At 42.1% G+C, this 28,000-nt stretch overlaps 1 protein-coding gene across 1 annotated transcript; it reads left to right on the top strand.

Moving 5' to 3' along the window:
• Positions 1-22: 22 nt before the first annotated feature.
• mgll (monoglyceride lipase) lies at positions 23-28,000 on the top strand (the record flags this gene model as incomplete). The annotated part of the gene is made up of 7 exons (XM_079225777.1): positions 23-165; positions 12,760-12,866; positions 17,173-17,309; positions 24,694-24,804; positions 25,223-25,312; positions 26,861-27,076; positions 27,869-28,000. Exons 1-7 carry the CDS (start codon positions 38-40, stop codon positions 27,998-28,000), a joined length of 921 nt encoding a protein of 306 aa, XP_079081903.1. The 5' UTR covers positions 23-37.

The raw sequence follows: 28,000 nt of genomic DNA, 5'->3' as shown, positions 1-28,000 counted from the left end.
CGTCTTCTCATCGCTGCTCTCTCTTGCAGACCTCTCCATGCCCGAGCCGAGAGCTGCTCCGCGGCGCAGCCCGCAGGGAGTTCCCTACGCCGACCTGCAGCACATCGTCAACGCCGACGGACAGCACCTGTTCTGCCGCTACTGGGAGCCCGCCGCCCCGCCAAGGTCAGTGGACAACGGAGCAGGAGGGAAACTACGGCATCGTCCTCTCCGTGCGTGTGTTATATAGGCTGCGTGTGGGATAAGGAGTGTGTGAAAAAAAATGATTATCCTGAGTTGTGAGGAAAAGTGCTTCTGATCACATGGTCACTTTCAGTCCAGGAGTCACATGAGCACTTCAACTTCCTGCATGTTAGTCTTTAGTGTGTGTGTGTGGGTGTGTGTGTGTGTGTGTGTGTGTGTGTGTGTGTGTGTGTGTGTGTGTGTGTGTGTGTGTGTGTATGTGTGTGTGTGGTCCAGGACCAGCTGTTTCAAAGTTGGATATTCTCTACTCATCCATGGTAATTTATTTTGTATGGAGGTTACGTCTTCACCCACACACAACCAGGAGTCATCATCAGCTCTGTGACTGGTCAAACACTCGCTGTGAAGAAGCTGCAATGAGCTGTAATCCAGTAACTCAATAGTAGTAAATATGCATGTAGGCATTTGGCCCAGGCCCATGTTTATACAATCCTCACGTCTTTATTGTAGGTCCAGTGAAAAGTCTTGCTTCACTACTGATATATGCAACACAAAACAACCCTTGGTCAAAATGAGACAACAACATGGCGTTAGTGAGATGCAGTTAAATGAAATAAAATCAACCTGTTGTAAATCTGGACAGTTGAGTCTCGTTCTGTGACCCAAGCTCGTTAAAGCACAATATTATAATTATGTTAATCTCTTCATAGTGGTGAATGCCAGATGCACTAGTGACTCATACTGGGTCATGACCCCGTTTTTTTTAAGAAAATGAGGAACAGTGCTACTGGTTTAACCCACTAAACAAGTTAAAACATTTAGCTAATGAATCAAACATGTCCTCTGATTGGAGATCCTCTTTACACATTACCATAGTAGGAAGGACAGCATAATGCAAGTTACAGCTTTCAGCTTAAAAAAATATAAAACTCACTTAGACTCACAAAATCACTCCAGCACAAAAGGGAACAGATAAACAACAGTACGGGCTTTCCAAGCACGAGGAAACTTTCCATGCATGAGGAAAATGCTGGCTATCAAATGACAACACATGTCTCCTCATACAAACCCTTGCGTTTCGGGGTTTCTACTCGTTGTTGATTCGAATGGTATTCTCAACCTTAATGAACAGCTTTGTAGGTAATTTGCAAAAGGCCTGCGATGCTGACTCATAGGGCATTCAGGTGTCTGAAACACCCACACACTTGGTGATAGTGTCTGCTGGTGGAGGCCCCCTTTGCTGTGAACTCTCTCGGCCGTGGCCCGGGCACCAGGGAGAATACAGATGTCACACTGTGCATGCAGCACATAAGGAAAGGGATGTGACAGAGACACCCGCAAAACATCTGGAGTCAAGACATTACTGATCTCTCTCACACACTCACTCACACACACAAGGCTCACACGTCTCAGTAGAGCAGTGACTCATTAACTGACACGTGTGCCTGTGCCTCTAATGGATAATTGCTTCATAAACCGTGGCTCATAGTTTACAACAGTGTGTGTGGTTATATTCGGCCGTTATCTGTGTTTATTCTGTCGTTGTGCATGCGGATGCTTTTATACCTGTGTGTAGGTATTTGTGAATGTGAGAAGCAAATGTTGGGTTTAGTTTTTGTGGTTAGAGTGAACTTCTCTGCCTGATATATGAGGTACACGCCGGCAGCTCTTGTTACAATGTTAATGTACGTGATTCTGCTCAGGCAGTGGGACAAACATTTGACCTTATTAGGGCCCACTGTAACGGTTAGGAGGACTAGGACCCAGAAGCACGACTCACGAGAAAGAGGTAGCAAAATAAGAATCCTTTACTTAACAGATAAACTACAGATTACACACAGGGACCGCTGGAGAGCTAGGTTCTAAAACACAAGACAATCTGGCAGGGGACAAGTGAGGGGACCTAAGTAGTGAAGACTAATGAGGGAATGTGCTACAGGTGAGACGGGGATGGCCAGGTGAACGGAATGAGGGCCGAAGAGGAGGGAGTGACTGACAGGATGAAGGGGGCGTGGAGCAGGATCTGAAATGACAGGACAGTTAGTAAACAGACAGGCAGACAGGATGAAAACAACTAGTAGTGAAATGTGTGGCGCTGAACCATGACACCCACAATGCATCTGAGGACTGAGGCCATACTGGGGTCCTAAAACCAATTCCCACACTTCCCCGTGAACAGAAAATCTTCCTACTCATCATTTCAAGCTTGTCAACAAAGAGTCTTCGAAATTAATAACCAATCCTAAGAAAAAGTTTCCTACTCCAGCTTCCAAAAGCGTCAATAAACCAAATATCACATTTGATTGGCATACCACAACAGCTTTACTGTCTCTCTGAAAATCCAGTTTTTCATTTTGGAAGTAAAAAGCTGAATCACTGCAGGCTTAAAATAGCTGCAGATCTGTGTTGTAACCGTTTCCAGGCCGAGGCTCTGGATGGCTTATGTAACAACGTTCTCATGCAGGCCAGTTAGCGACCATGCTAACAATGCATGCGGTCATGTTACAGGGAGCGGGAGGAGAGGTTGTGTGTCAGTCATGAAGGGTTTATCGCTCGACCGGCGTGTGCTTTTCATAGCTGATAATAGCAGATATTTTGTGGTCGTTTCACGTGCGCTGTACTCCAAAAAAAAAAAGCTTTAGAAGCTGCATCTAGACTCTCACAGGACAATTCTTCACTGAAGCCCAGACTAATTAGATCATTTTAGCTGAGCTAGCAGCTCCTCGAAGCTGTGTGTGGTGGGCTTATTGCATTTTTTACAAGATGACAAAACAGAAGCTGTTCAGTAAAGTCCCACCATGGCCATTACCCTAAACTGATTTATTGGTCTGAATATGCTGTCGTCAGCGTTTATCAGAGTGTAATAGTTTGTAGTTCTAAAGGGAAATCAGTCTCTCCTGAACACTAATCTCTGAATGCAAAACCAAAGTTACACACAGAGAGTAAAACCGCTGAGTAAGGAGTGTCACCAATCGGAGACACTCCAGCCGTGAAGAAGGAATGCTCTGATACGCACCTCCTGATGTTTCACAATAAAACAGTTCTCTTTGGTCTGCATGGATGCAGCCTCCAGACTCACAGCGACCCACTCACTGCAGCACTCAGATCAGTAATTGAACACAACGTGACACAGCGTGTCAGAGCCCAATTTAGGAAATCTCTGCGGATGCAGCTTAGCCAGAAGCTTAATGCATTATATGAAAAAGAAGTGTATATGACCATCGGCATGAAAGGGAAATAAGAATTTGAAGTTCTCAGTATACATCGTGGATGTTTTTTTAAAGCTACATCTCGAACATGCTCTTCTTCACAGAAGGATGGATACATAGTTTACTGTTAGCCGCAGTAGCAGCTGCTGCAGTGATATGCTTTGACAATCAAAGGAATCGGCAGATAAGAGATTTGCTGTTTGACAGTTTATTAAAACGGCAGCCAAACGACTCCAACTCATGATCAAATGTTTTATAGTGACGCATGATTTCTTTTTTTAAATTAACATTTTTGCATGATAACATTAACAAATGTGACTTCTGATAATATCATTTTGTAGGCAGAAATACATCTGGTTCGTGAGAACTCAAAAACAAACTAAAACAGGCCTGCAACTCACAAACATTTCCATTTTGTTATTTATCATCAAATAATCTGATAATAATAATAATAATAATAATGGCAGAAAAATAGAGAACAATCTTGGAGGGTTTTGATGGCTTTGGTTGATTGTTACGTTTCTCTTCGGCTACGAAGGTTGGAGCAACAAAATGTGGAGAGATTATAAGGGGAGCTAGTTTTTATTTTTACTTGTTTGCTCTTCTCAGGATTTTAGCATCCATCTGGACGCCAGCCAGCCACCCTGGTCTATTTCAGAAAGCATGTCTTTGTGCTTTAATAGTTTAACTGTCATATGCATTTGGGAATCAATAAATCTGCTGCTGGTGGACCAAAAAGCTTACAAACATGCGATGCTGGCCACTTTGCAAATATGTCTTTTGATTAACATACAGCTTGACATGAGACATACAGCCAGTAGATGGCTCAATGAGAAAGCTTTGTAGTAACAGCTGCTGGTGGATTAAAAACACATCACTCTTTGCTCTTAGCACTTACAAGTCTTTTTAGGATGAATATTGACTGAAGGACAGTAATGACTTCTACAGAGGGCAGCATGTGACCTTAGCCTCTGACCTACATTGAGTGTGAAGAACCTCAGCATCACCGTCCTGATATAGATTTTTGTAATTACACTCCCTTGCTGTGCAGTTCAAGCAATGTGTCTCCTTTCATCTCCTTGCATCTCCTTTCATCTCCTTTCCAAAGTTTCATGTTTGGCCTTAACTGCTTAAATTGTGAAATTATTCGTAGGAATACTTTTTCTTTGGTTATGTATTGTGATGTTTTTAAATGTTGTACATGTGCATTAATACCTATCAGAAGTTAATTCACATACAAAATGAAGCCTTAAAGTTGTCACATGGGTGTATGAGCATGAAACAGGGAAATAATCTACGTATATTTCACTCGTACTTTCTCAGGAAGAAACGACAAACCTTTCTGGTATTGGCTTTTTTTAAGTCCACCATTTTGCCAACATGCTGCATGTTCTCTAGGAATTATATGACACATAGATAATTGAGAAGTCTGAAATATACATCAATAAAACCTCCAAATATATGCAATTCTCTTTTGACATTTTTCTTGTTGGGATGAGCTTGAGATGGGGGTCAAAGGTCAATAGGTCCTGAAAGGCCTATTCACTACAAGAACCAGGAAGTAGGTGAAAGGTGGAGGGGAGGGGCATCAACAATGATTGACAGATCTTCCAGTAGATATCCAACTGGGGCTCTCATGGAGACCATCCAGCATACCAGCCACTGCACACCTGTTTTCTTCACATTACTAACGTACAACTGACACACACACACACAAACACACACACACACACACACATAGTTTGTGTAAATAGGTCAAGCTGTTATTGATGTTTTCACTGATGATATTCCTCTTTGTGTTTGTCAGACCATTTAATTTCCCTGCTGCTCGCTGCCCCTGTTACGCTTGTCAGTGGAGGATACTTTACAAAAGATAAAAGCTCTTTAATGGTTCCCTTCGTGTGTGTGCATGGGGGCATGTACAAAGCAGTCTATAAAATATTAGGGCCACTTGTGTTCCCATAAAATTCATTGAGTAAGTACCAGCTGTGATCGTTTACTGTGATTTTATTTGAAAAGGAAGCAGAAAAAAAGTCAATTTTTCATCCCACCGTTGTTCTTATTCTCAGTGACTTAATGATTTTATTAATACTGTAATAGTAAGTGAGAATTATTGCATCAGTTACATTACAAGCAACAGCCATAACATTAAAATAAGCTGAGGCATGAATTGTACAAATGTGTAAATAATTATCAGAGTACTCTTTATAATTATGAGGATTTCCATAAATTACATTTTGTATATTAAATGTGAAGTACTGTTGTGATAAGATGCATTAAAGAAAAGTACAAATCCATAAAAAGAGCAGTGCAAAAATGAAAATGTAGTATTACAGCAGGAACCAGAAGTGATAAAATGGTTGCATCAGTGGTAATGTTAGAATTTTATTGAGGCAGTGTTCGTGCATCATTCGAAAAATGTGAATTCATAAGACAAGTACATTTAGAATTTTCTTTTTTTTAATTCTATTTCTATCTGTGCATGTAGATAGTTTGTAATTGGTCTCTCTACATAGGAGAGTGTGCGGCGAGCTTGTCACAACGTGCAACTTTCAGGAACACTCAGTTCTTGTTTATTTGCGGTTGTCTTCATACGAATCTCCACAAAGCAGCGGTTTAACCCTGTGAGGGAGAGATCAAGACCTACTCTGCATGTGGAGTTCCCCCCTTTACTTTCTCTGACATTTACTTTCTTGTCAAACCTTCCACATTAAGGAAATGATTGCCTGTTATGACCGCGACTGTTGAGTGTTAATGTATTTTTTTGCGCCACAAATTTAAAAAAGCCCCTGAGCTCTACTGATTTAAGGTCTGCAAGTTTTATTCTTTACTTTTACTGGCCACCAGCTTCAAAGGTCATGTTCTCAAGCCAAAAACACCATATAAAAAAAAGCCCCTGTATCAATCCAAGCATTTTATTTTTTACTGCCTTCCGGAGATCGAGCCCGTCTGAGACCTTTGTGGTTCCCATATGCTCTCAGCCCAATTCTGCACTGTGCAAAGTGGAAAATGTTCACTGGTGTAAACTTTCCTTCTGTGGATGCCTGCTGTCTGTCGGCCTTCATTTCTCTCCATCAAACAGCAATTTCCTCTGTGTCTTCCTGCTGTTACTTTTTCTGCACAGTACACACACACACACACACACACACACACACACACACACTCGGGTATACACACTTTTCTTTCCATACCGGTCTGTCACACTTCGTTCCTCTCTCAGCCTCCCTGTCATTTTCCACTTGTCACATTGTTCTTTCTGTCATATCCATTTTGTTTTTCTCCAAGTGCATCAAGTCCCACTGTCACCTGGGACTACACAGCCTCTCACAACGTCTGAAGGTGTCCTAATAGCTATTGAACGTTCTTGAATTCAGCAGAGTAGTTGCAATGCAACTGCTACCTGCAGGGCTACTTGGTGAACGACTGTAACCGACAAGAAAACCGTGAATATGCCAGCCGGCTTGGGGACATGCTAGCGCGAGGCAGATTGTAAAATGTGGTCATTTTAAATGCCGCTGTGACCTGGTCTATAATTTAATATAATCTGTTTGAAGTACAGTCACTGTACCTGGAATACTCTTCACTCAGTTTAAATTTTGCAGGCTGGTCGTGCGGTTTCTTTACTTTAGGTTTATAGTCTTAAAAAGTTTCTATGTTTGTTTTTTCACAAGCTGCTGCTGATGTCCTGTTTCAGTCTGCCTCACGTTTATCTTCTCGTTCTGTCTTTGATCCGCTCTTCTTTTTCTTTTTCTTTAATCTTTACCTCAATATTTTTACAAACACACCCCTATAACTTTACATCTGCTCTTAACACCACTGATGTGGTGACCCACCCACATACATGATGTACACATCCACGTCACTTCCTTTGGGCAGCGCTTCAAAGAAAGCTCAGAAATGTGTGGTTGTCCCACACTCACACTGAGATTAGAGTAAGGATACACACACACACACACACACACACACACACACACACACACACACACACACACACACACACACACACACATTAAGTTCCGAGCAGTCTAAGTCTATTAATCGTATTAACATGCCAATGTTCGGTCGTTCTGTCTCGTCCTCTGGATCCTGTCCAGTCTGGTCAGGTGGAAGCTTTAATTGAACTAGACAGTCTGTTTGTACAGTATAAGAGCACATCAGCAAAATTGAATTAGACACATTCACATGGTGTTGAACAATTGCCCCAATTCAAACAAATCAAATATAACATCTTTTATGTTATTCTACCTGTGCCCTGCCCAATCAAGCGAGTCAGGATGGTGTACGCCTTTTACCAGCAGACATTTTGACTCTAAGAAAACAATTCTTCTTCATTCTATTCGAGAAAGCCCCAGTGAGCCATCATGCACAATACCAGGACCCTGAAACTGAAGCATCTAAATGGAATGCAGCCTTCGTTCATTTTATTACTTGCACCTGTGTTTTTCCTCCTGTCACATGTAAAAATGTCAGAAAGGCCGATCGTTCCTCCTGCACACGTTAACATAGTCCTGATGCCGCTGCGCTCCTTCCAGGTCGAACAAAGTCAATGTTCCTAACAAGTGAAGCAAACGTAATTAATTGGAGTATACTTAGAGTATACTTGTGAACTTCTCACCGCTGGTTAAGGACTTAACAATTAGTAGGTCCCCTTTTAGCAATAGAGCAGAATGAACTCAACAGTCCTGCATGTTTATTGGTGGGCTATGGTTTATGAGCGGTGAGCGCAACCGGATTTTTCTTATAGAAAAAACTATTCACAAATTGTGAAGAAATAACACATTTAGATATTTGAAGTACATTCATTTTAGAGTGATTGTGTTGTGGAAAATAATGGATATTCATAGCATTTCATACCAGGGCGACATGAGAAACCTTGCAGGGATTTTGCCTCAGTGAGCATGAGCCGCATGACTAAAATGCGTCTTCTCTTTTCGTGTAAAACTCACAGTCAAAGGTACAGAATGTGGCATTCGAGCACAAGTTGGAAGGTTTGTGAGTTCCCAAATAATCTTGGAATAGCCAGTCAGCGTTGCATTAAGGGGATTAGGCCCTTGGCTTTGTTTTGGGTCTGCGGTTGTTTTGAGGAGCTCTGAGTAGAGCCAGAGGGGGGACTAAACTCTCTCTCTCTCTCTTTGAGTGTTTTAATAAGGCTGGTTATCCGCCATGTTGTTCCAGCAACTGAAACTGGTGTGGGAGACAAGTGGGTCTCCAGTTCCCATGAGAGATGAGGGAGAAGGACAGAGAGAGAGCGAGAGAGAGAGAGAGAGGGGAGAGAGAGAAAGAGAGGGCGAAGAGAGATACTGAGAAAGAAAAATAAAAGCCTCTTTTCTTGTTACTAGAAGATTAAAGTATTTCAGCTACACTAAAAGTAATACATTTGTGTCTAAAGAATAATCATCCAGGTGAGAATGGCCCGACAGATTATTAGTAATGCGTACAATTACAAAAACATTCACTTCTGAAGATTATTGTGTGAGCTAAATATATAGTGGTGAAGCTATTGGTCTATTAATTAGTCAACCTAATTGGACAACTAATACGTTTTTAGATCATTTGTTTATTTTATGTTTGGGTTTGGACTGTTGGTTGGACAAAACACAATTGGCCATGAGAACCTTTTTACTATTGAGCATTTGTATAGACTGAACAATCATTTGTTTAAAAAGGTAATTGAAACAATCAATAGTTGCAGACCTTAATATAGAACATCCCTGTACAATAATAAACAGGTAAAGATACTTTGAAGCAGTTGTACGAAAATATCTGTTCGTCATTGGACATTTCCCTGTCCGGCCCCCACTTATTTGTGATTGGTCGATGCTAGTTTCAGAATCAGAATCAGAAACCGTTTATTGCCAGGAATGTTTACACAAACAAGGAATTTTGTTAGGCGAAAAGTGCATACATTAGACGAGACAAACAACAATCAACAGTCAACGACAGCAACAGTGCAATGATATTTAAATCAAGTATAAGATAAAGTGCTCAGACATGAGATAACGTTAATGTAAGTGTATGTTAAAGTGACATGTGTGTTTAAGTTAAAGTTAAAGTGTTTGTTAAGTGGCCTGAGTGTTTCAAAATGAAGTGTGCAGTGGAGTGACCGGTAAGAACAAAGAAAAGAAAGAAAAATAGTCTGAAAAATTGTCCGAAAAATAGTCCTGGGGGTGACAGAATCAGTCAGTGGGGGACCCGGGCCCTGTTGATGAGCCCGACTGCCGACGGAAAAAACTGTTGGTGTGGCGTGAGGTCTTGGTCCTGATGGACCTCAACCTCCTACCAGAGGGAAGGGACTCAAACAGGTTGTGACCAGGGTGAGAGGGGTCAGCTACGATCTTTCTAGCTCGCTTCAGAGTCCTGGAAGCGAACAAGTTCTGGAGGGACGGCAAAATCACCCTCTCAGCAGAGCGGATGATGCCTTCAGAAGGAAGTTTGCATTAGCCTCATAATAACAAGGGCCATATTCACAAAACTTCAGCGGCATAAAAGTAGCTCCTTAAAGTACAGGGCCTATACTTTAAGCCTAAAATCTACCCAGAAACTATATTCTGTGTAGGATTTAAAAGACATTTCCCTCTTTCGGAGCTGCCATGTTGACTGGTCTTTTCTGGGAGACTTAAAACAGAGTGTTGTGCATTCCTCCGCCCTGGTGAAAGAAGGCTTCAGGTTGATGGAGTTTAAGTGAAGGAGTATAACGTCACAACCTATTGAAGTAACACTTGTCCCAAGCGAATGCTTCCTGAGCCTTACCAGACCATACTATGTAAAGTGGAAATAGACTGAGCCAACATACTGATGATGGCTGAGTAATGTCACTTGTCTGCAGATGCCTGTATATGATTGAATGCTGTGCAATTTAAATCCTTTGAAACAATGCAGGCTGTTGCCTGTCACTAGTCGTATGGCCTTTATTCAATTTGGTATTTCCTCTTTCTGGCGTCTCGGGAAGAAAAAGTGACGAGAGGAAGCAAAGATGCAGCACAAAGTGAGAGGAATGAAGTGAGAGAGGTAATCAGACACAGCAGTGAGGTATTGCAGTGTGTTGTTCACTGTACAGTCGCCATAACAAAGAACCCAGATTAGCCCCATTAATCCCCCGCTGCCCCGCGGCATGTGTGTTACAGAACATTGTGCCTATACAAAGACACTCATTCACACACACATACAGTACATACGCACACACTTGCTCCGAGCCAACAAGTGCAGAGGAAGTCTGAGCCCGAGGCAATGGCTTTTCTAAAAGGAGGGAAAGAGCAGCGGGTGAAATCAGAGCGATTTGCTAATGAAGCCTGATGAACAGATACTCTCATTCTCCTCTTCTACCCGCCTCCCTCTCTCACTCACTTTCTCCCTCCCTTCACTCGCTTCCCTTTTTCTCTGTCTCTGAATACATTTGGGCTAATTGTCTGCTGCTGATTGAAGCTCTCACAGGCTTCTCAGCTGTGCTGCTGTTCAGAGAAAGAACACTGCAGCGTTGCAGTGCTGCTCTGCTGCTTAATATGCACTGATAGAAGTAAAACATAAATAACATTAATTAAAAATAACCTGGTGTCACAGCTGCTGCATTAATTAGCAAAATGTCTCTCTTTCTGAGAAAACATGGAGTTAAACCAGCATTTTCTTATAAGAATATACATATAACTTTTTGAGTGTCATTTACAACATTTCGTATTTTTGTATGTTTGTACCTCTCTAGACTGTAGTTTGTACTGTCACAACATGTGAGTTGTGTCTTTCCTTTCTAGCAATCATGTTTACAATTAAAATCCCTCGTCTAGTAACGGGATGAAAACATTATGTAACAATGTAGTTGTGGAACCATATCTGTTATTGACTAACCTGGAGAGGACACAATATATCACATTCAAAATATGAAATGATGTTAAACCTGCAATAACACATTTTTTAATTTTTTTTGGAAACAAATTGGAAACCCCGTTTAGGTTGGCATGGCGACCTTGTTCAGTTGCTCATTTACACATCCAGCAGATACAGAGAAACATTGTCATTCACTTGAAGTGCCGTTTGTGTCCACCATTCATCCCGTAGCTCTGCTTTTACTCTCTCATGAGGGGACATTTCTGTCTCTTTAGCTGTTAAATGCTCCACTATGTTCACCCGCTTCTTGTGTCTGCCGGCTGTTTGGTGCTGAGCAGGTCGTGTACGATACGTCTTGAGAGCTTTTTCTCGGAGAAAAGCTGCCGGCTGCGGCTGAAAACAACTCTGTCAGAGTAGAGAGACTCAATAAAAACAGTAAACTGCTTTACTCACTATTAATTATTTGTCGGTTCATCACTATGAGCTACACCTTTCACGTCCTTTTGTTATTTGGTACATTATTATAAAAAAATCTTAAATGATCCACGTCCGTTTCTTGATACCGCTGAAACTCCCAAAACCTCTTTGAAAGCCAGCTTTGTTTTGTTTTGACAAGGCAAAACAAGTTTGCCTCGGAGGTAAAGTGACTGTTAATTGAATTTTAATTGAAACATCTGCCAACGTGCAATATACAAAAACGATATGTCTCCATGAGCAGGGTTGGGACAAACAAAACAGATACATCAGAAAACACAACCCCCCCAAAAAATATTCTCAAATTAAATTTCAGTGCAATTTACTGTTGGAAATATAATTTCCTCATAAACTACACGTTTCTGCCTCAAACCAGCTGGAAACCTCTCGGATATTTTATCTGAAGTGTTTATTTCCATGCAGCCTAATTGAGGGAACACATTATACATCTTGTTTTACACACTCAAATGACACACTTCACTTGCCACTGAAGTTGCAGTTCTGCAGAAACATTTCCACACAGGCTCAATTTTACTGAACGTTGAAATAGATCCTCTCAGAAAACCAAACTTTAGTTTCCAAGAAAAGGGGCCAGGAACGTCTCAGCTGTTTGTTTTTTTGTGTTTTACTGGATTCCTCCGGTGTTTGTTTTGAGTCAGGAAGGAAGGGGTGTGTTAATGGCAAATACACGGGCAGATGGATGATAGCTGCTATCTCAGAAAACATTCTCTTTCACCTCTGTCTCTCGTACACGTAGTTAACGCAACGATGTTCAGAGATCAATTGATAATTTCACCTGAGAAAACATTCACACGTAAAACGGCCCGTCAGTGAGGGTTATCATTGCGTCAGATTGTTCGTATGTCTTCCTTCCTTCCGTCTACATTTGCTCTTTGATCCCTCTCACCGCACTCCTTCCCCTTCCAGCCTTTTATTAAAGCCCTCTGTGTTGGATAGAAATATTCAAGTCTTACCTCAACTCTAACAGTTGGACGAATCAAGGAAGGAAACGCAAACATATGGTTTGTTTGTCTCTGTGAACACGTGACTCAACTCTTTGTCCTCCTCTCCTCAGGGCTCTGGTGTTTATCGTCCACGGGGCCGGGGAGCACTGTGGGCCGTATGATGAGATCGCACAGAAGCTGAAGGAACTGTCCCTGCTGGTGTTCGCGCACGACCACGGTGAGTCACGAACACGCACATTGCATGACATTGGTACGCTCACACCTGCACTCACGGTTGCCCTTGTGTTCATCAGTAGTTCAAACACAGAAGAGCTTATGCATAGGTTCAAACCCCAACCCCACCCCCTCTCTGTGCCTGATTCCGGCCCTGGTGAATTGTTGAGTGAACGAAGCCTGTTAGGGAAAATTAATTAAGCTCGTTGGTACATTGTTCTACGTTTCTGACGCGATGCATGTTGCTTTTAATGCGCTGTCGAGGAAAACTTCACACGCTGGTGTGGTTTGAAGTGTGGATGAAACGATGTCAAGGCCGACCCCTCGGCACTGGACAAACTGGTTCTGAGCCCAGACAACAGTCACACGGTAAAACTGGTGTTTAGGCTTCTTCTCAAGGTCAGATTAAATTACCGTGAACAGGTCTCTGTTTAGCATCTTGTTCAGGCAACACAAAGATCTCAATGAAAAACAACACCACGATAATCTATTATACAAAAAAGTGGATAAAAGCTTAACGAGAGGAAAGGCATAGCCATAGTGGGGAACTGGAAATGTCAAGTTGTAACAGTTAATATTACAAAACACGACTAAAGGATTCTAATCACGACAGCTGATTATGCTTTTATGATGAATGTTTTGGTTGAAATCTGTTTAGCCACACTAGCAGCATGTCTGTATGGAGGTCCACTAATATTGGATGGAAATCTGTTGCACACATGCATGATCCCCAGGTAATGAATCTCAATGACTTTTAAATATCATGAGGTTGATATTTCTGAGTTTTGAGTGAAATGTCCATACAACCTCAGACACATGATATTTGGTGAAGACGTTCATGTCTCCCTCAGGATGAACTGTAATGACTTTTCATCGAGCGTCATCATCACCTTCATACCAAAGATACTTTGCTTCTTATCTAAAAAACATTCAGCCTCAGCTGCACTTTATGTTTAATTAGATAACGAATGCCAACATGTTCACCTAAGTCAGTGGACAAGGTGAACATTGCAACCCACCTGCTGAACATCAGCATGATCATCAGCATGCTGACGGTAGCGTTCATTGCAAAGGATTCCCGTGGCTGAGCACAGTCTCCCTGAGCCATCACCGTGGCTGTTGACTTGTTATGTGGAAACATGTACTTCTTTTCTTTTCCAGAGACTCAGGTTGCACAAGGCATGCTTTTCTATGAGTATATCTAACAAATCCTTTCCCAAACTAAAATGTTCACTTTGAAAAGAAAATGTGAAATGGGTTCCGAAAGAAGGATTTAATAGAAAACACAAAAATACATACAAATGCATAAAAGTGTTTAGCTTGATAGGAAACATTCATTACGTAATGCCAATCTCCTCTCTGATGCATTCCTCCAACCAGGTGCTCTTATAGACAAGGCTGTGTGGTGTTACCGGTCTTAGATACAGCAGGAATGTGTGAAAAGAGCAGCATGTGTGTTCAGTAAACTCACCCACAGACTAACGGGAGAGACAGAGAGATGGAGGGTGAGAATCCAAAGACGTAAAGTCCCGGCTGTAAATGCAGAAATATTTGCAGAGGCAGACATCACAATACAGAGCTGGCAGAGATGATAAGAAAAAGAGGGATGAGGATGACTGAGGCGGCTCGCACAGGAGCAGTTTGTTCAGTGGCTCGGAGTAAAATGTCACACTGTTAAATGGAAAATACTGAACTGGAACAAGTCCCTGTAGACACTCGTTTTCCATCTATCTATCTCACACCACGCGTGTGCGCTCACACACACACACACACACCGCCTCGGGGCAGCCCCTTATAGAGTTCAGCAGTTGAGATCTTTCACTTCTTCTTCCTTTTTCACAATTCCAACCCTCTCTCTCTCTCTCTCTCTCTCGCTCTCATGTAATTCTTTCTAATTATAGGACTTGTAGGTCCTTTTTTCCCCTCGCAGCGGGCACAGACTGGAGGATTGTTCCATCTGTCACACACTGCAGCTATTTACCAGATGACAACCTCCAAATAGGGCATGTAACAGCAAAATACACCAAACTGATGGCTGACACGCATTAAACATTTGGGCTTTTTTTGTAGAATATGGAATGTGATGATGGATGCATATCACTTGACTCGTACCACCCCGGCACTGACGCTTCATGTGGAAGCAGCGAGGAAATATTCATAATGGATTGTTTGTTTGGTGATGCACCAAATCATGCTTGCCCTCCCATTGCGTCGTTGGACAATAATGGAATTGTGACAGTTAATTAGATCAGCACTTACAAAGTTTTCTGCATCCATCAGTCCGTGCAACGATTTGTTTTCTTTCTTCCGCCTGGATTAAAGTAGCTACCTAAAGAGGCCATTATCTGGAGACATTTTTTGTTTTTTGTTTGATTGAGTTTATTTTAGACATAAAAAAAGGTAAAATACATGACATTGCACAGGCCATAAAAGGTCCATCCTCATTTGTACAAGTATATTCAGCCAGCACTAAAATTTGCTTAGTTTTTTAAGCATCCCATCGATAAAAAACTACTTTTGTTGGCATGCAATCACATTCCATCGAATTGTTACAAGGGTGTTTTAGTCTATTATGATTAATTATCTGTTTGAACTCTACTCGTGAGTAACAGGATAGAGTTATAGTTATTGACAAAACATTAATAAACACTTATATCTGCTTACGACTACATTACAGTGAGTTAGAAACCATACTGCTAAATAGAAGGCATATGTCTATTTTATATAATTATTGAAGTCACCTTGGGCTAAAATGACAACTTTGTGATATTTTACAGACAAAAAAAATCTAATCAACAGATCTACCAATATTGACAATAATGTTGCTACACATTCTGCTAGACCTTAAGATGAGTGGACTGTCTTTGTATTATAATCAACTCTGTGATTAATAATTTATGACCAAGAAAATCTGAAAAAACAAACAATTGTTGTGACACTTCCAGTGTAGCATCAGTGGACGTCACAGTGTGTGTGTGTGTGTGTGTGTGTGTGTGTGTGTGTGTGTGTGTGTGTGCGTGTGCGTGTCTGAGTTGTCTGAGTGTGCTCATGTGTGAATATCTGTATGTTAGAGAGCAACAACAAAAGATGTGGCTCCGGCAGAGGGTGAGGTCATTGATCTCATGTGGGAGCGGATGCAGCGCGCATCGATCTGGAGTCAGCTGGGCTTCGTCGCAGCTGTGGTTGCAGCTGTGGTTGATTGGACATTGATCTGCACGCTGTGATGATCACTTCAGTATTGACGAGGGAGAAAAAAGAAACATGTAGCGCGAAGACATCTTCGTACATATGCGGCGCCGACACACACAGTGTTTATAAATACACACACACACTTAGGATTGCAGCGCGACAGCATGAAGGTGTGAACTGCACATGTTGTGAATGTTTAGGTAGCTCAGTGATGGTATCGTTGATTTTGGTTGCCATGGCAACCCACATCACCTCTCAAACCACTGCTGCGGAAAGCTCGGGGTAGATGACACGCAATCTATGTATGCATAGACATACATATTATAGACATACATATTCATATCAATTTCCTCCTCACCATCTGTCAGTCACATTTTCTCTCCCCACTGTCCTCGTCCTCTCGTCGACATCGTTCTCGTCCGCCATCATGACGGCTCTTCCAATGCTCTTATTTCTGCTTTGAAGAGCGAGGATACATGAGGCCAACCGGACAGACAAAACATTTTATCTGAAATCTGTATGTGATTGTGTTGCTGCAGCTGATCGTACAGCTCTGATACGACATTGCAGTTTTATGAAAAACAGATAACACACAATGGTGTATCGCTAGGTCTCATTGAGAAAATTACCATAGAAGGATCCTGAGAAAGGTTCCTCCTCATGATTCTCCTCACGATCTGTTATTTCTCCTTTTAATCTATCATGAACCATGCAGTCATGGGGATGGAGAGAGTCTATTATCTTTCAGTAACAAACACATTCAAGTCGTCATTTCCTTTCATTTACAAGTGAGGCTGAAAATCCCAGTTTGTCGGGTAGAAATAGAGTCAGGGAAGATATATTTATGTTTAAGGGAAGATATATTTACACGACTTGACCTTCTGCTCACAACCTGGATCATTGAATAATGAATTTAGAAGCAGAATGTTGATAAATGTAGATGCAAATCATTTTTACATTTAAAAAAAAAAAGGTGTTGCTGCCGCTAGAAACATATCAGTGTTTCATGTAAGACAGCCAAATATGGGAAATAGCTGGGGTTCAAACTTAGTTGAAATGCAGTCCTTCTCTTATATTCCTGGTTCATTGTTTCATCCAATTTCCTCTTATTTCCCACACAGTCGGCCATGGTCAGAGTGAAGGAGACCGGATGAACGTCAAAGACTTCCAGGTTTTCGTCAGAGACTCCCTGCAGCACGTTGACCTGATGAAGTCCCGCCACCCAGACCTACCCATCTTCATCGTGGGCCACTCCATGGTAGGACACTCTCCGTGTCGCTGTATGCTGTTCATTACAGATCAGGCTGTGGGTCTTTCTGCGGCTTTCGCTGTATTTTGTTTACATAATTGTATTTCAAGTAACAGCTCTGAGGGATGAGAGTTAGCACCTCCAAATCTGAGACCATGGTGCTCTGCCGGAAACCGGTGAATTGCTCCCTCCAGGTGTGGACAAACTGCCTACCCCAAGCGAAGGAGTTCAAGTATCTCGGGGTCTTGTTCACGAGTGAGGGTAAGGTGGAGCGGGAGATCGACAGGCGGATCAATGTGGCTGCAGCAGTAAAACAGGAGCTGCACCGGTCCGTCTTGGTGAAGAGGGAGCTGAGCCGGAAGGCAAAGCTCTCCATTTACTGGTCGGTCTATGTTCCAACCCTCACCTATGGTCACAAACTCTGGGTCGTGACCAAAAGAACGAGGTCTTGGATACAAGCGGCCGAAATGAGCTTCCTCCGCAGGGTGGCCGGGCTCACCCTTAGGGATAGGGTAAGGAGCTCGGACATCAGGGGGGAGCTTAGAGTCGAGCCGCTGCTCCTTCGTGTCGAAAGGAGTCAGCTGAGGTGGTTCGGGCATCTAGTCAGGATGCCTCCTGGACGCCTCCCGTTAGAGGTTTTCCAGGCACGCCCAACTGGTAGGAGAACGGGGAAGACCGAGGACACGCTGGAGGGATTATATCTTCCGGCTGGCCTTGGAACGCCTCGGGATCCCCCAGAATGAGCTGGAAAGTGTTGCGGGTGAGAGGGAAGCCTGGGTCGGCCTGCTGAACCTGCTGCCACCGCGACCCGACCCCGGATAAGCGGCTGATAATGGATGGAGGGATGTATGGAGCTCTGAGGATTGTGAAGGTCTCACCGTCGTCGAAGTTCGTCGCTCCGTTTTGTTTTTTGTGAAATTACATAATATTGTTTCGGAGCTCTTACAGTGTGCGCAGAGGGACAGCTGCGTGAAATTGACAGGCAAGCCCTGTTCATGCGCGGGAAAGAAAAACACTGAGATCAGTGAAAATGTGACTTTGAAATAAAGAGAAAAGGAACGCGCTCTTCTATCAGTATGATGTGGTCTTAGGTCCCAAAATAGTCAGCCATAAAAAAAACAGACAGCATGGTATTCTGCATGCAATCTGACAGAATAACAAGGTGTTTTAATATTACGGGCACTTTCATTTCAGTGAAATACTTTAACACCATGCTTTTATTGATACTTTATTTGGTATGCCTCGGTCTGACCACCAGATACATTACGTCTGTTATGTGATGATGTAACTCCACCTCCCACCTGCAGGGAAACAGTTCAGGGATGGTTTGCTATGTTGCCTTAACTTTCACACAGTGACACAGATTGTTCTCAGCCAGCAGCAGCTGCAATTACAGGTTCAGTGACCGGCTCAAGGGCAATGTGGGTGTATTTGTCAACGTACAAAAAACAGGAATCCAGGATTCTAGATGGTGTCCATGTAATGCAGTGTGTCGGTGGCGGTTTTCACCTTTAGCATCAATTCCATGCTCCAATAAGTATTGAAATATGGTCAACACAGCAGTATGTGTCCAAATAGTTGCTATCTATGAAAACATTTCCTCTGTAAGGATTATTTAGTATCAATTATATTTTTCCATGGATTGATTGAATATTTAGTTTCGTCTTACATTTTGGGCGCAGCACATATTCGCTCTCTGAGTTACATAAGCAGTACTGTCATATCTAATCTGCAGCCAGCAGCTGGTTGCTTTAGCTTAGCATGAAGACTGGAAACAGCGAGCCTAGCTCTGTCCAACAACAACAAAATCGAACGCAGATGTTGATTACAGAGACTTAGAAGTGGTGGTGGGCAGATTGTGTCACCTTCACACTGCTGAGGGCGAGCTGTTTACTCCCGTTTCCAGTCTTTGTGCTAAGCTAAGCTGACAGGCTGCTGGCTGTAGTCGTATAAATATTTCATTTGCAGACATGATAGTGGTGACAATCTTCTCATCGAACTCTACCAAAAAGCAGGCAGCGTATTATTACCCAAAATGTTGAACTTTTGCATGAAAACCTTTCCCACAGCCCAAATAATTACTAGTTATTAGTGTAGGTAGTAATTGTAGTGTGCATACTGTTTTATCATAGAACATGCACAAAAAAATTGCAAATACAAAAAGCAAGTTTGATATTTTGATATTATTAACTTCCCAATTGAGTTGAATTTAGAGAGTTACAATTGTGTTAAATTCAATGTGGACAGCAGCAAAAGAACACATTTAAACGCGGCTGTATGAAATCTACAGCGACAGGAGCAAACCAGAATTCTCATTGAGAAAAATTACATCATGCCTGGACACAAAATGCATCAAGGTCGGCCAAATAACTATTTTTAACCATTCAGTTTATTCAGTTTCTGGCAGAGCTGCCGTCAACAACACAGCCTCTCACTGTTTTGCTCAGTGACCCACTAACTCTCACTGCAGCTAACAGAACACAAACGCTATTGATGAGTGATATAATAAATGATCGCTGTCAGTGTTTGTAGGTCCGGTCAATTTGCACTCCTTTGTGTCAGATGAGCAAGCCGCTCGGATTCTAATGTTTTCATGCATGCAGCTTTTTCTGGAGAGTTATAGCTCATGTTGCATAAGGAAGATGTCGACTTCCCTGACACAGAATCTGAAACAAGAGCCTCTTTGAACAGAGAGTCGTCACAGCTACCTTTGTAAGTCAGAAACATTTCAGGCCCAACACAAATGCAGTATAGTTTTAGTCTTTAGGCTCACAGCTGGCGGACTCTTTTCACGCAGGGAACACGGAGTATAAATGCAAATCCATTCTGTAATGAGACGCATGGAGCCTTGTTATCTCACAGCTCGGCAGTGATTCAGTGGGCTTGTTCGATTCATCAAAGGTTGTGACAAGCTCTGAGGAAAAAAAATCTATATTGTTGGAAAATAACAAATAAATGTTCGAGACATTGAACTTTTAACTTCAAGTCAACCCGGTTCAGTAACTCTGTCTATTAAGGGAACATTTATAAAGGTTTCTATGTTATGTGTCTTTATAAGTACTTTATAAATGCTTTAGATCAGTAATAAGTCATTGGGTTTGAGGAACAATGCCTCTTCCCTTAGCATAACACTAGCTTTGTCTTTATACAGCTGCTAGATTTATCTGGAAGACCCTCTCCATGGGCTGTTCCATCACATACCTGTTGGGAAAAGAGCTGCACAGCATCTGGAATGAGATTAGTTTCTTAATAGCTCGTCATTCCCCGCAGGAATTCATGCTCTTGCAATAACAAGAAAGATTAAGATATTCCTGTTTTCTCAAAACCCCCACAAACAATGTTCAGTCTGGTAGAATGCATGCCAACTCTACCAATCACCAAATGATTTTCGCATAAAAACAATCTCTGTAAGAAGCAGTTTTCAAAGCCAAGGTTTTCTGGGAAGGACTGTTGTTAAACTTTAACATTGGAGTGGAAGAACCCTTTAATAATGACTTGCTAGCACTTATAGTTGCAGACCTAATGGCTTATGAAGTGAGAAATCGATTCCATTCCATTAATGACTGTTGAATTAATGGCTATTAGAGCATGAGAAACCCATTGGGGGGTTAACGGATTGACTACGTTGTTTCATGAGGCACAGCATCTTTTTTCATGATAGAAAAGTCTTTGTTGTGGATTCAGACAATCCAACGTTCAACTTCTTTTTTTTACTATTCAAATATAGTTTATGCTATGATTTTTATGGTCTTCTTTTCAAGATGACAGCTTCTCCTTATAACAAGGTCGTATTCAACGCCATCAGTTGGGCTTTTCAGAAGTTTTAAACAACACTCATTTGATTCCTGAGTCTATTTTTACAAACCTTTTATGACTTGTGCTTTGCCAAGCAGCAGTACTGTATTTATACAAAGGCTGACCCTGCATTCAAAACAATCTGAGGTCGTAGGAACCCAGACGCAAATAGTTGTGTAAATTAAACCGTGGGATCCCAGATGGAGGCTTAGAGTGTGTTTAGACATCAAAGTCTGTAAATATTAAGGCAGAGCTGCCAAAGTCATGGTAGAACCTCCTTCCTTTCTTATTTTTCTCATCCCCTCTTCCCTCTCTTCACACTGTTCTTTCCTTCCTTCTGTCCATACCTCCATCTCCGTCATTTCCTCAGATGTTCTTTCTGTGCTGTCATGTAAGCCAGTCCACCTGTACCATCACCACCCGCTTTCATTTCCTGTCTTCTCTATTCTCCAAAATTGTTTTGCCTTAAATTTAATTTCTCATTTCCTTTCTTTGTCTTTTTTTAATCTGTTATTTCATGTGTTATGCTTCCTGCCCTTTCTTTTTCATAGCGTTTCTGTATTGTTTTCCTTTACTTGGAAACAAATAAAATCCAGACCTCAACTTTGGGAAACCCAGCCCAAATCCTATATTGTGTTGCTATGTTTTTCCAGGCCTCATTTCCCAGCTTCCCAGTAGTGTGGCTCCTCATCCTGTTTCTAATAGCGTGTTCCTCTGCTCCTCTGCTTGTATGAATCTTTGTTTAACCGAACCAGGGTGACGCAAAGACTTCAAGACCATGGGAACACCCTGTGGATTCTACAGCATGGACAGAGACGCCGCTCCAAAGATAACATCCTGAGGGGAGCGCGGAGCAGTTAGCAGAGCCCAGCAGTGTAGATTCAGTGAAGAAAGATCTCCCAATACCCATAAATCACCTGCACTGCTGGGAGTTGTTATTATATTTAAAAACACTGAGCAGTCATAAGCTAGATTCCTGATGGAAATTGAAACAAATGCATATCGTCATAAATGGTGAAAGATTCAAGTTTCTTGAGCATTTTGTTATGTTTAGCCAGACTTACAGCTGGCGGGTGTCGGCCCGTTGGTCAGCCCACCTCTTTTGGTCCAGAGGGAAATGTCTCAACGGCTATTTGATGGATTAGCATGAAATTCTGTGCAGAAATCTGTAGTAGCAGAGATACTTTTCATCTGCATTCATTCTCAGCAGGTCAGAGTTTTCTTGAATGTGGTGAAATATCTCGACATCCACAAAATAGGTTGGGATACATTTTGTACACATATTCATTGTACTCCTTTAGCGCCATGATCAGATCAGAACATAGGAAATATGATGACCAAGTAACTGCCTTGTGGTATTGTTCGCAGGACATTGCCTACAAGACGTTGTCACACCATTGTGGACGTTTTGAGGCATGAATTTAACTGCTAAAGATAATTTTGTGTAATTTAAAAGGGAGGGACACATGCAGTGCTTTTTTATATAAAAAAACATTCTACATCTCCTGAAGTAATAATCAGTGTATTAATTTAAAGGTTTGCAAGCTCATTGAAAATGTGTTAATTAATTAATTTCTCAGAGAAGAATCCCAGTTCTCACCAAACATCTGAACATGGACAAGGGACTAAAAATGTGAACTGATTCAAACTGACAAAGTTATTACCATTCTTTTAAATCTGTGTCTGATCGACCAGAATGACTATTTCACAGTTTTTTTCAGCATCTTATTTGTTGGAGCAGTTTGTTGGTGTTGTATCAGCTCTTTGGGAATTCTGACAAATGCTTTCAGCTCTGGCTCATTCTCACTGTTTCCCATTTTTCTTCTTCTCCATTAGTATTTCTGGCTGAAGCTCCGTTCTCCTGCTTCCTTAGTGCCAGAGTTTTATGTAATGGTTGGTCACTGTTCATGGCCTTTTACAGTCTTTTTTCTTCAGCTTGTCAAGCCCTCCATCTCTCGTTCAGTTTTTCCTCTTACACCATTCTTTCACTTTGTCCCTTTGCCCTGTTTATCACTGTGTACTTTTTACTGAATAGTTTGATCTTGATCTTGAGTCAAATCCAAATCACTGCACTTTTTATGGAGCAAAACTGATGTTTTACAAACAGGCTTCTTCACTTCTAAATGTTATACTGCAATGTGAGGTAATGCAATCTTTGTCAGTTCTAGTCCACCCACTGTCAGCAGACAGACCAACAATACAAGTATTCATCCTCTCTACCAAAGTTCAGAGAGAAAGTGTAAGAAAGCCTCTAATCTGCTTCTTAAAGGGCTTCTCTGTCCCAATCCTCAGTCTCCCTCTCTTATCGTCCCTATTCAAACGTATCTCTCTCTATCGTTGGAGCCAACCGGACAACATGTACAGTATGTGGTATTTACACATGGATATTTCAGTGTGTGTGTGTGTGTGTGTGTGTGTGTGTGTGTGTGTGTGTGTGTGTGTGTGTATAAAGTAGAAGAAAAAAGTATGGAGCTAGCCAGCCTTTTAACATGTGTGTTGTCTGTGCAGGTATATGCAGTGAGTGAGTGTGCGCTTGTGTGAAAGTGAGATTTTCTGGTGGGAAATGTTTTGTCTTTTGGTGCCTGTTTCGTGAAGTGAGCCTGTCATTGGACCCAGCCTGATGAATATTCATACAAGTGACAAAGAATGCTTGCATAAACAAAGTTGAAGCCAATTAGTCTCCAGAAAGAGAGAGAGAGTGAGCGAGAAAGAGACAGATTCACCCATGCAGAATCACTGTACTCATGTGTGTGTCTGTCTGTGTGCACCCTCGCGCACACTTGCACTTGTTGCATATTGAAGAGAAACCCCCGACAAAGTGAACCACGACCAATTGATTTGAATCTCGGCCGCCACAGAGCTGTTAATTACCATGGCCCTTACATCACAGGATTTACATCACAATGTAAAATGTCAGCATGGGAGCCAAGGTGTGGCCTCGGGCTGCTGCTCGCCGCAAGCGTCAGAGTGCACGTTGTGTGCAGGGTGGAAATGTCTGAACAAAAGACGGATTGTTTTATGTTCGTCTCGACTCGATGAGTTTTCCCACTGCTCACCGCATCAGGACCTTTCGCCTACTTTGCTAAGACACTCCCTCATGTTACGGCCCGAAGAGGGAGCTCGTATCGCCTTCCCCTCATTGAAACGCGCTCTTTCGTCTATTTCTAACTTCTAGTTACTTATTTAAATTTTTATCTTGAAAAACACTGCCTCTTGCCCGTGGTTCATTTTTTAGGATTTCTTCTGTTGGTAATTCTCCATCATCAGTTTGTCTGACTGGAGTGCTTTATTCCTCGTCGTCGGCTGCTTTTACCTTTGAAGATCTAGAAAGTCAAACCTATTCTTCCATTTCATTCCTTTCAAGCTGCTCCATCCAAGTGTCTGTAATACTGTAAGACTATAGCTTAACTATGTTTCTATGATGCATTGGAGATCATCACACCTTTAACACAAAAAGAAGCATTCAATTGACTGAAAAACAAGTTTTCAATAGATACAAAATAAAAAATAAACATTATGACAACATATATATTAAGAAAATCAATTTAATTCCCAGTTAATTCATCAAAATATGCATTCTGTGCTTTTTCCTACTCAGGGCGGTGCGATCTCCATCCTGACGGCCTGTGAGAGGCCCAGCGACTTTGCCGGAGTGGTTCTGATAGCTCCGATGGTCCAGATGAACCCAGAGTCGGCCACGCCGTTCAAGGTACACACAAATGCTCGTCCACTTTTCTATGCGCTTCACCGTTGCTCTCTCGTTTCCTCTGCTCTTTCCTTCATAATTGAGTCGCTCTCTCTTCAGTCAAGTACTCAGTTTTTACCCAAGAGTCCTTCTTCTTACTCCACTGAGCACTGCTGTGTGGGATTACTATGATACTTAATTTTATATGTGCGTTTCAAAGGCGAGAATCACTTGAAGCCAAAGACAGACACAATATGCAGGAGGAGAAGAGAGGTGCACAGTGCACGCTCAAAATGTCCATCACTGTATGTCTTTGTAACACTAGTCAGATGGCGAGAAAAACAACAATAGAGAGAGAGAGAAACATCCATCAGGGAGGTGTTGATGTGTGAAAAATAAACTGGAATGCTCTATGTGTTGTTTTTTTTCGCCGTTTTTGCAGGTTTTTCTGGCGAAGGTCCTTAACTACATGGTGCCGAGCCTCACTCTGGGCTCCATTGATTCCAAATGGATCTCACGGGACACGAAGCAGGTGAGAGACGCATGTTGGTGTGCGTCTGGGTGGGAGAGCTGTGTTGTTATCTGCAATTGAAGTATCAGGGAAGGGCGTCGCGGAAAATAGTTTAACCCGGTCTCAAGGGAGGAACATTTGCGTGTGTGTGTTTTATATGTCCATGTGTGATGTCACGCACCAACTCCATCCCAGGAGGAAAGGCCAACCTACAATACATCATTTGAAGTCTTTCCAAAGTCAGCCTTATCTTGCTGTGTGTGTGTGTGTGTGTGTGTGTGTCTGTGTGTATGTGTGTGTAATACCTTGAGCGGGTTGCATTGTTATTTGTAATTATAAAAACAGGTGCATGTCCTGTGTCACCTCCAGGACAAGGTGATAACATTGCTTGTGTCTACTGCATTTGGTTGTGTGTGTATTTTCATTGAACCACAGAGGAGTCAAAAACACGTATCCACAACAGCAACTGCCATTGCTTTGTCTAACACTGTTTGAATGCTTATGTCGGGCCAATGTCCAATGGGAAGCTTGCATGAGCAGCGGCATGCACAACAATCCCGTCAAAAGGACGTTGGAGATATCTGCAGCTATTATTTAGAGTAGTCCAAACAGAACTACAGATATCTGCAAAGGCAGTTGGGGGCGTGACGAGTCGAGTGTCGCTTTCAGGCAAATCACTGCGGATTACAGATATCTCTGACTGTTGTTTTGACTCATCAGAATGAGTTATAGACATCTTGAATACACATTCCAAATGTAATTACGACTCGTCAAAATGACATTGTTGACATCCGTAATGTTACTCCCGAAGAGACAAACTTAGGCCATATCCTCCTATGATTATATTCACACCAGTAACAGTTTTTACATTCTTCCTTGTATATCCGGTTACAAGCTTTAATATGCATACATAAGGATATATATATATACATATTCACTTCCCCAGTTAGATAAAGTGTGTGTCAGTCCAGCAAAACAGTTAAAAGAACACTTGTATGATGCAGCGTATTCCTATTTGTGATGTGATGCTTCTCAGTGTAGAAGGATCTCTTTCCCCTTGCAGTCGGTGTTTCTGAGCGTCACCGACTACTCTGAGCTGCTGAACTGGTCGTGTTTTGTCACATCTCAGTTTACAATCATTCATTATTCAAAGAAGCAGCGCATGTGGCCTGTGAGAAGCTGCTTCTGTTAGAGTGGGACATCAGCTGTATTTACGTACCAGATGAATAGAAGTGTGTGTGTGTGTGTGTGTGTGTGTGTGTGTGTGTGTGTGTGTGCGTGCGTGTCACATGCAGCGCGTCACATCTAGGTTCTGTGTCTCTTTCTTTCTCCGACTCTTATTTTCCATGCCATAAAAGCCCCCCATCCATTTATTTATAATACTCACTCCAATTTGCCAACATTCAGGGTTTTTCCCAGAAGACTTCTTATTTTCATTGTCCTGTTTTCTCCCCTGGAGACACTTATTCTCCTGACTTTCTTCCATATTTGGATTAAACCACACAGTGTATAGTGCTTGTTAAACATAGATGCTTAATACAAAGCTTTCTTGTCTCTCTATCCTGCCAGGTGGAGTCGTATGCCGCTGATGAGCTGAACTTCCACGGTGGCATGCGGGTGTCGTTCGGCATGCAGCTGATGGGGGCGACGGCGCGCATCGAGAAGGAGATCCCGTCCATCAGCTGGCCCTTCCTGCTCCTGCACGGCGACGAAGACAAGCTCTGCGACATCAGAGGCTCCAAGATGATGTACGAGAACGCTCCAAGCTCAGACAAGAAATTGAAGGTGAGGAGTGGGCAGTTTACAGAACATTTTATGGAAATGACTTTGAAGATTACATTTTTTTCAGTGGGACTGCCTGGTATAATACAGTCAAAGAACATGAAATAATCCCATCGACACAAACTTGTATCCAGTAGCTTAATTTTGGAATAATAATGTATCACCCAACTGCCTTTTGACATTTTAAAAATAACACTTGTATTGGCTGTATAGGAGGTTGTACAGTAGACACAAACGGTCATGTTTTTATGACTGAAAGTACAACTTTGATACATGAAAACTAAGTTGAGTACATTCAGCTTTTGGGATAAAGGTTGATTCCTAAACTAAGTTGAGCTGGCATTATATGTTTGGATATGTAAGTAAAAATGAAAAAGTGCATTATTGAATGAACCCTTTCAGCTAAAACTTTTACTCACACACCTGGCTGACTGTATCAGGGTGCGTTCACTGACAGACACACTAGAAGCTTTTTGACCTATTTTTTCCTCATTTGCAGAAGTATGTGTCTTGTGAAGAAGGAAGCTCACACATTTTTTCTCACATAGTTAGTAAATAACGGACAAAAAATAAAGCTGAGAGGTGAGAAAAGAGAGAAGAGAGGTTTGTTGATGTTCGAATGAATCAGGTGGTGTTCGTGAGGTGCAGAGACGGCTTCATCATGTTTCTTATCAAATAAATAATTGCCGTATTACAAGCCTGAACAATTAGTATCAGGAAATTGGTTTATCACATCACTTTGACTCCTGACTGAAAATCATAAACCCGTTTTGAACATCCCTCGCTCCTGTTCAGGTCTTCGAGGGAGGCTACCACTGCCTTCACCACGAGATCCCGGAGATGGCCGAGTCCGTGCTGAAGGATGTGACCAGCTGGATCACAGAGCGCCTCCCCGCGCTGACATCGCCCGAGCCGCAAGGCTCCTAG

Source organism: Taurulus bubalis, assembly GCF_910589615.1.
Source record: "Taurulus bubalis genome assembly, chromosome: 11".
In the NCBI taxonomy this organism is placed as follows: domain Eukaryota; kingdom Metazoa; phylum Chordata; class Actinopteri; order Perciformes; family Cottidae; genus Taurulus; species Taurulus bubalis.
The sequence above is the reverse complement of the archived record's forward strand: the minus strand, read 5'-3'. Positions and strand labels throughout refer to the sequence as shown.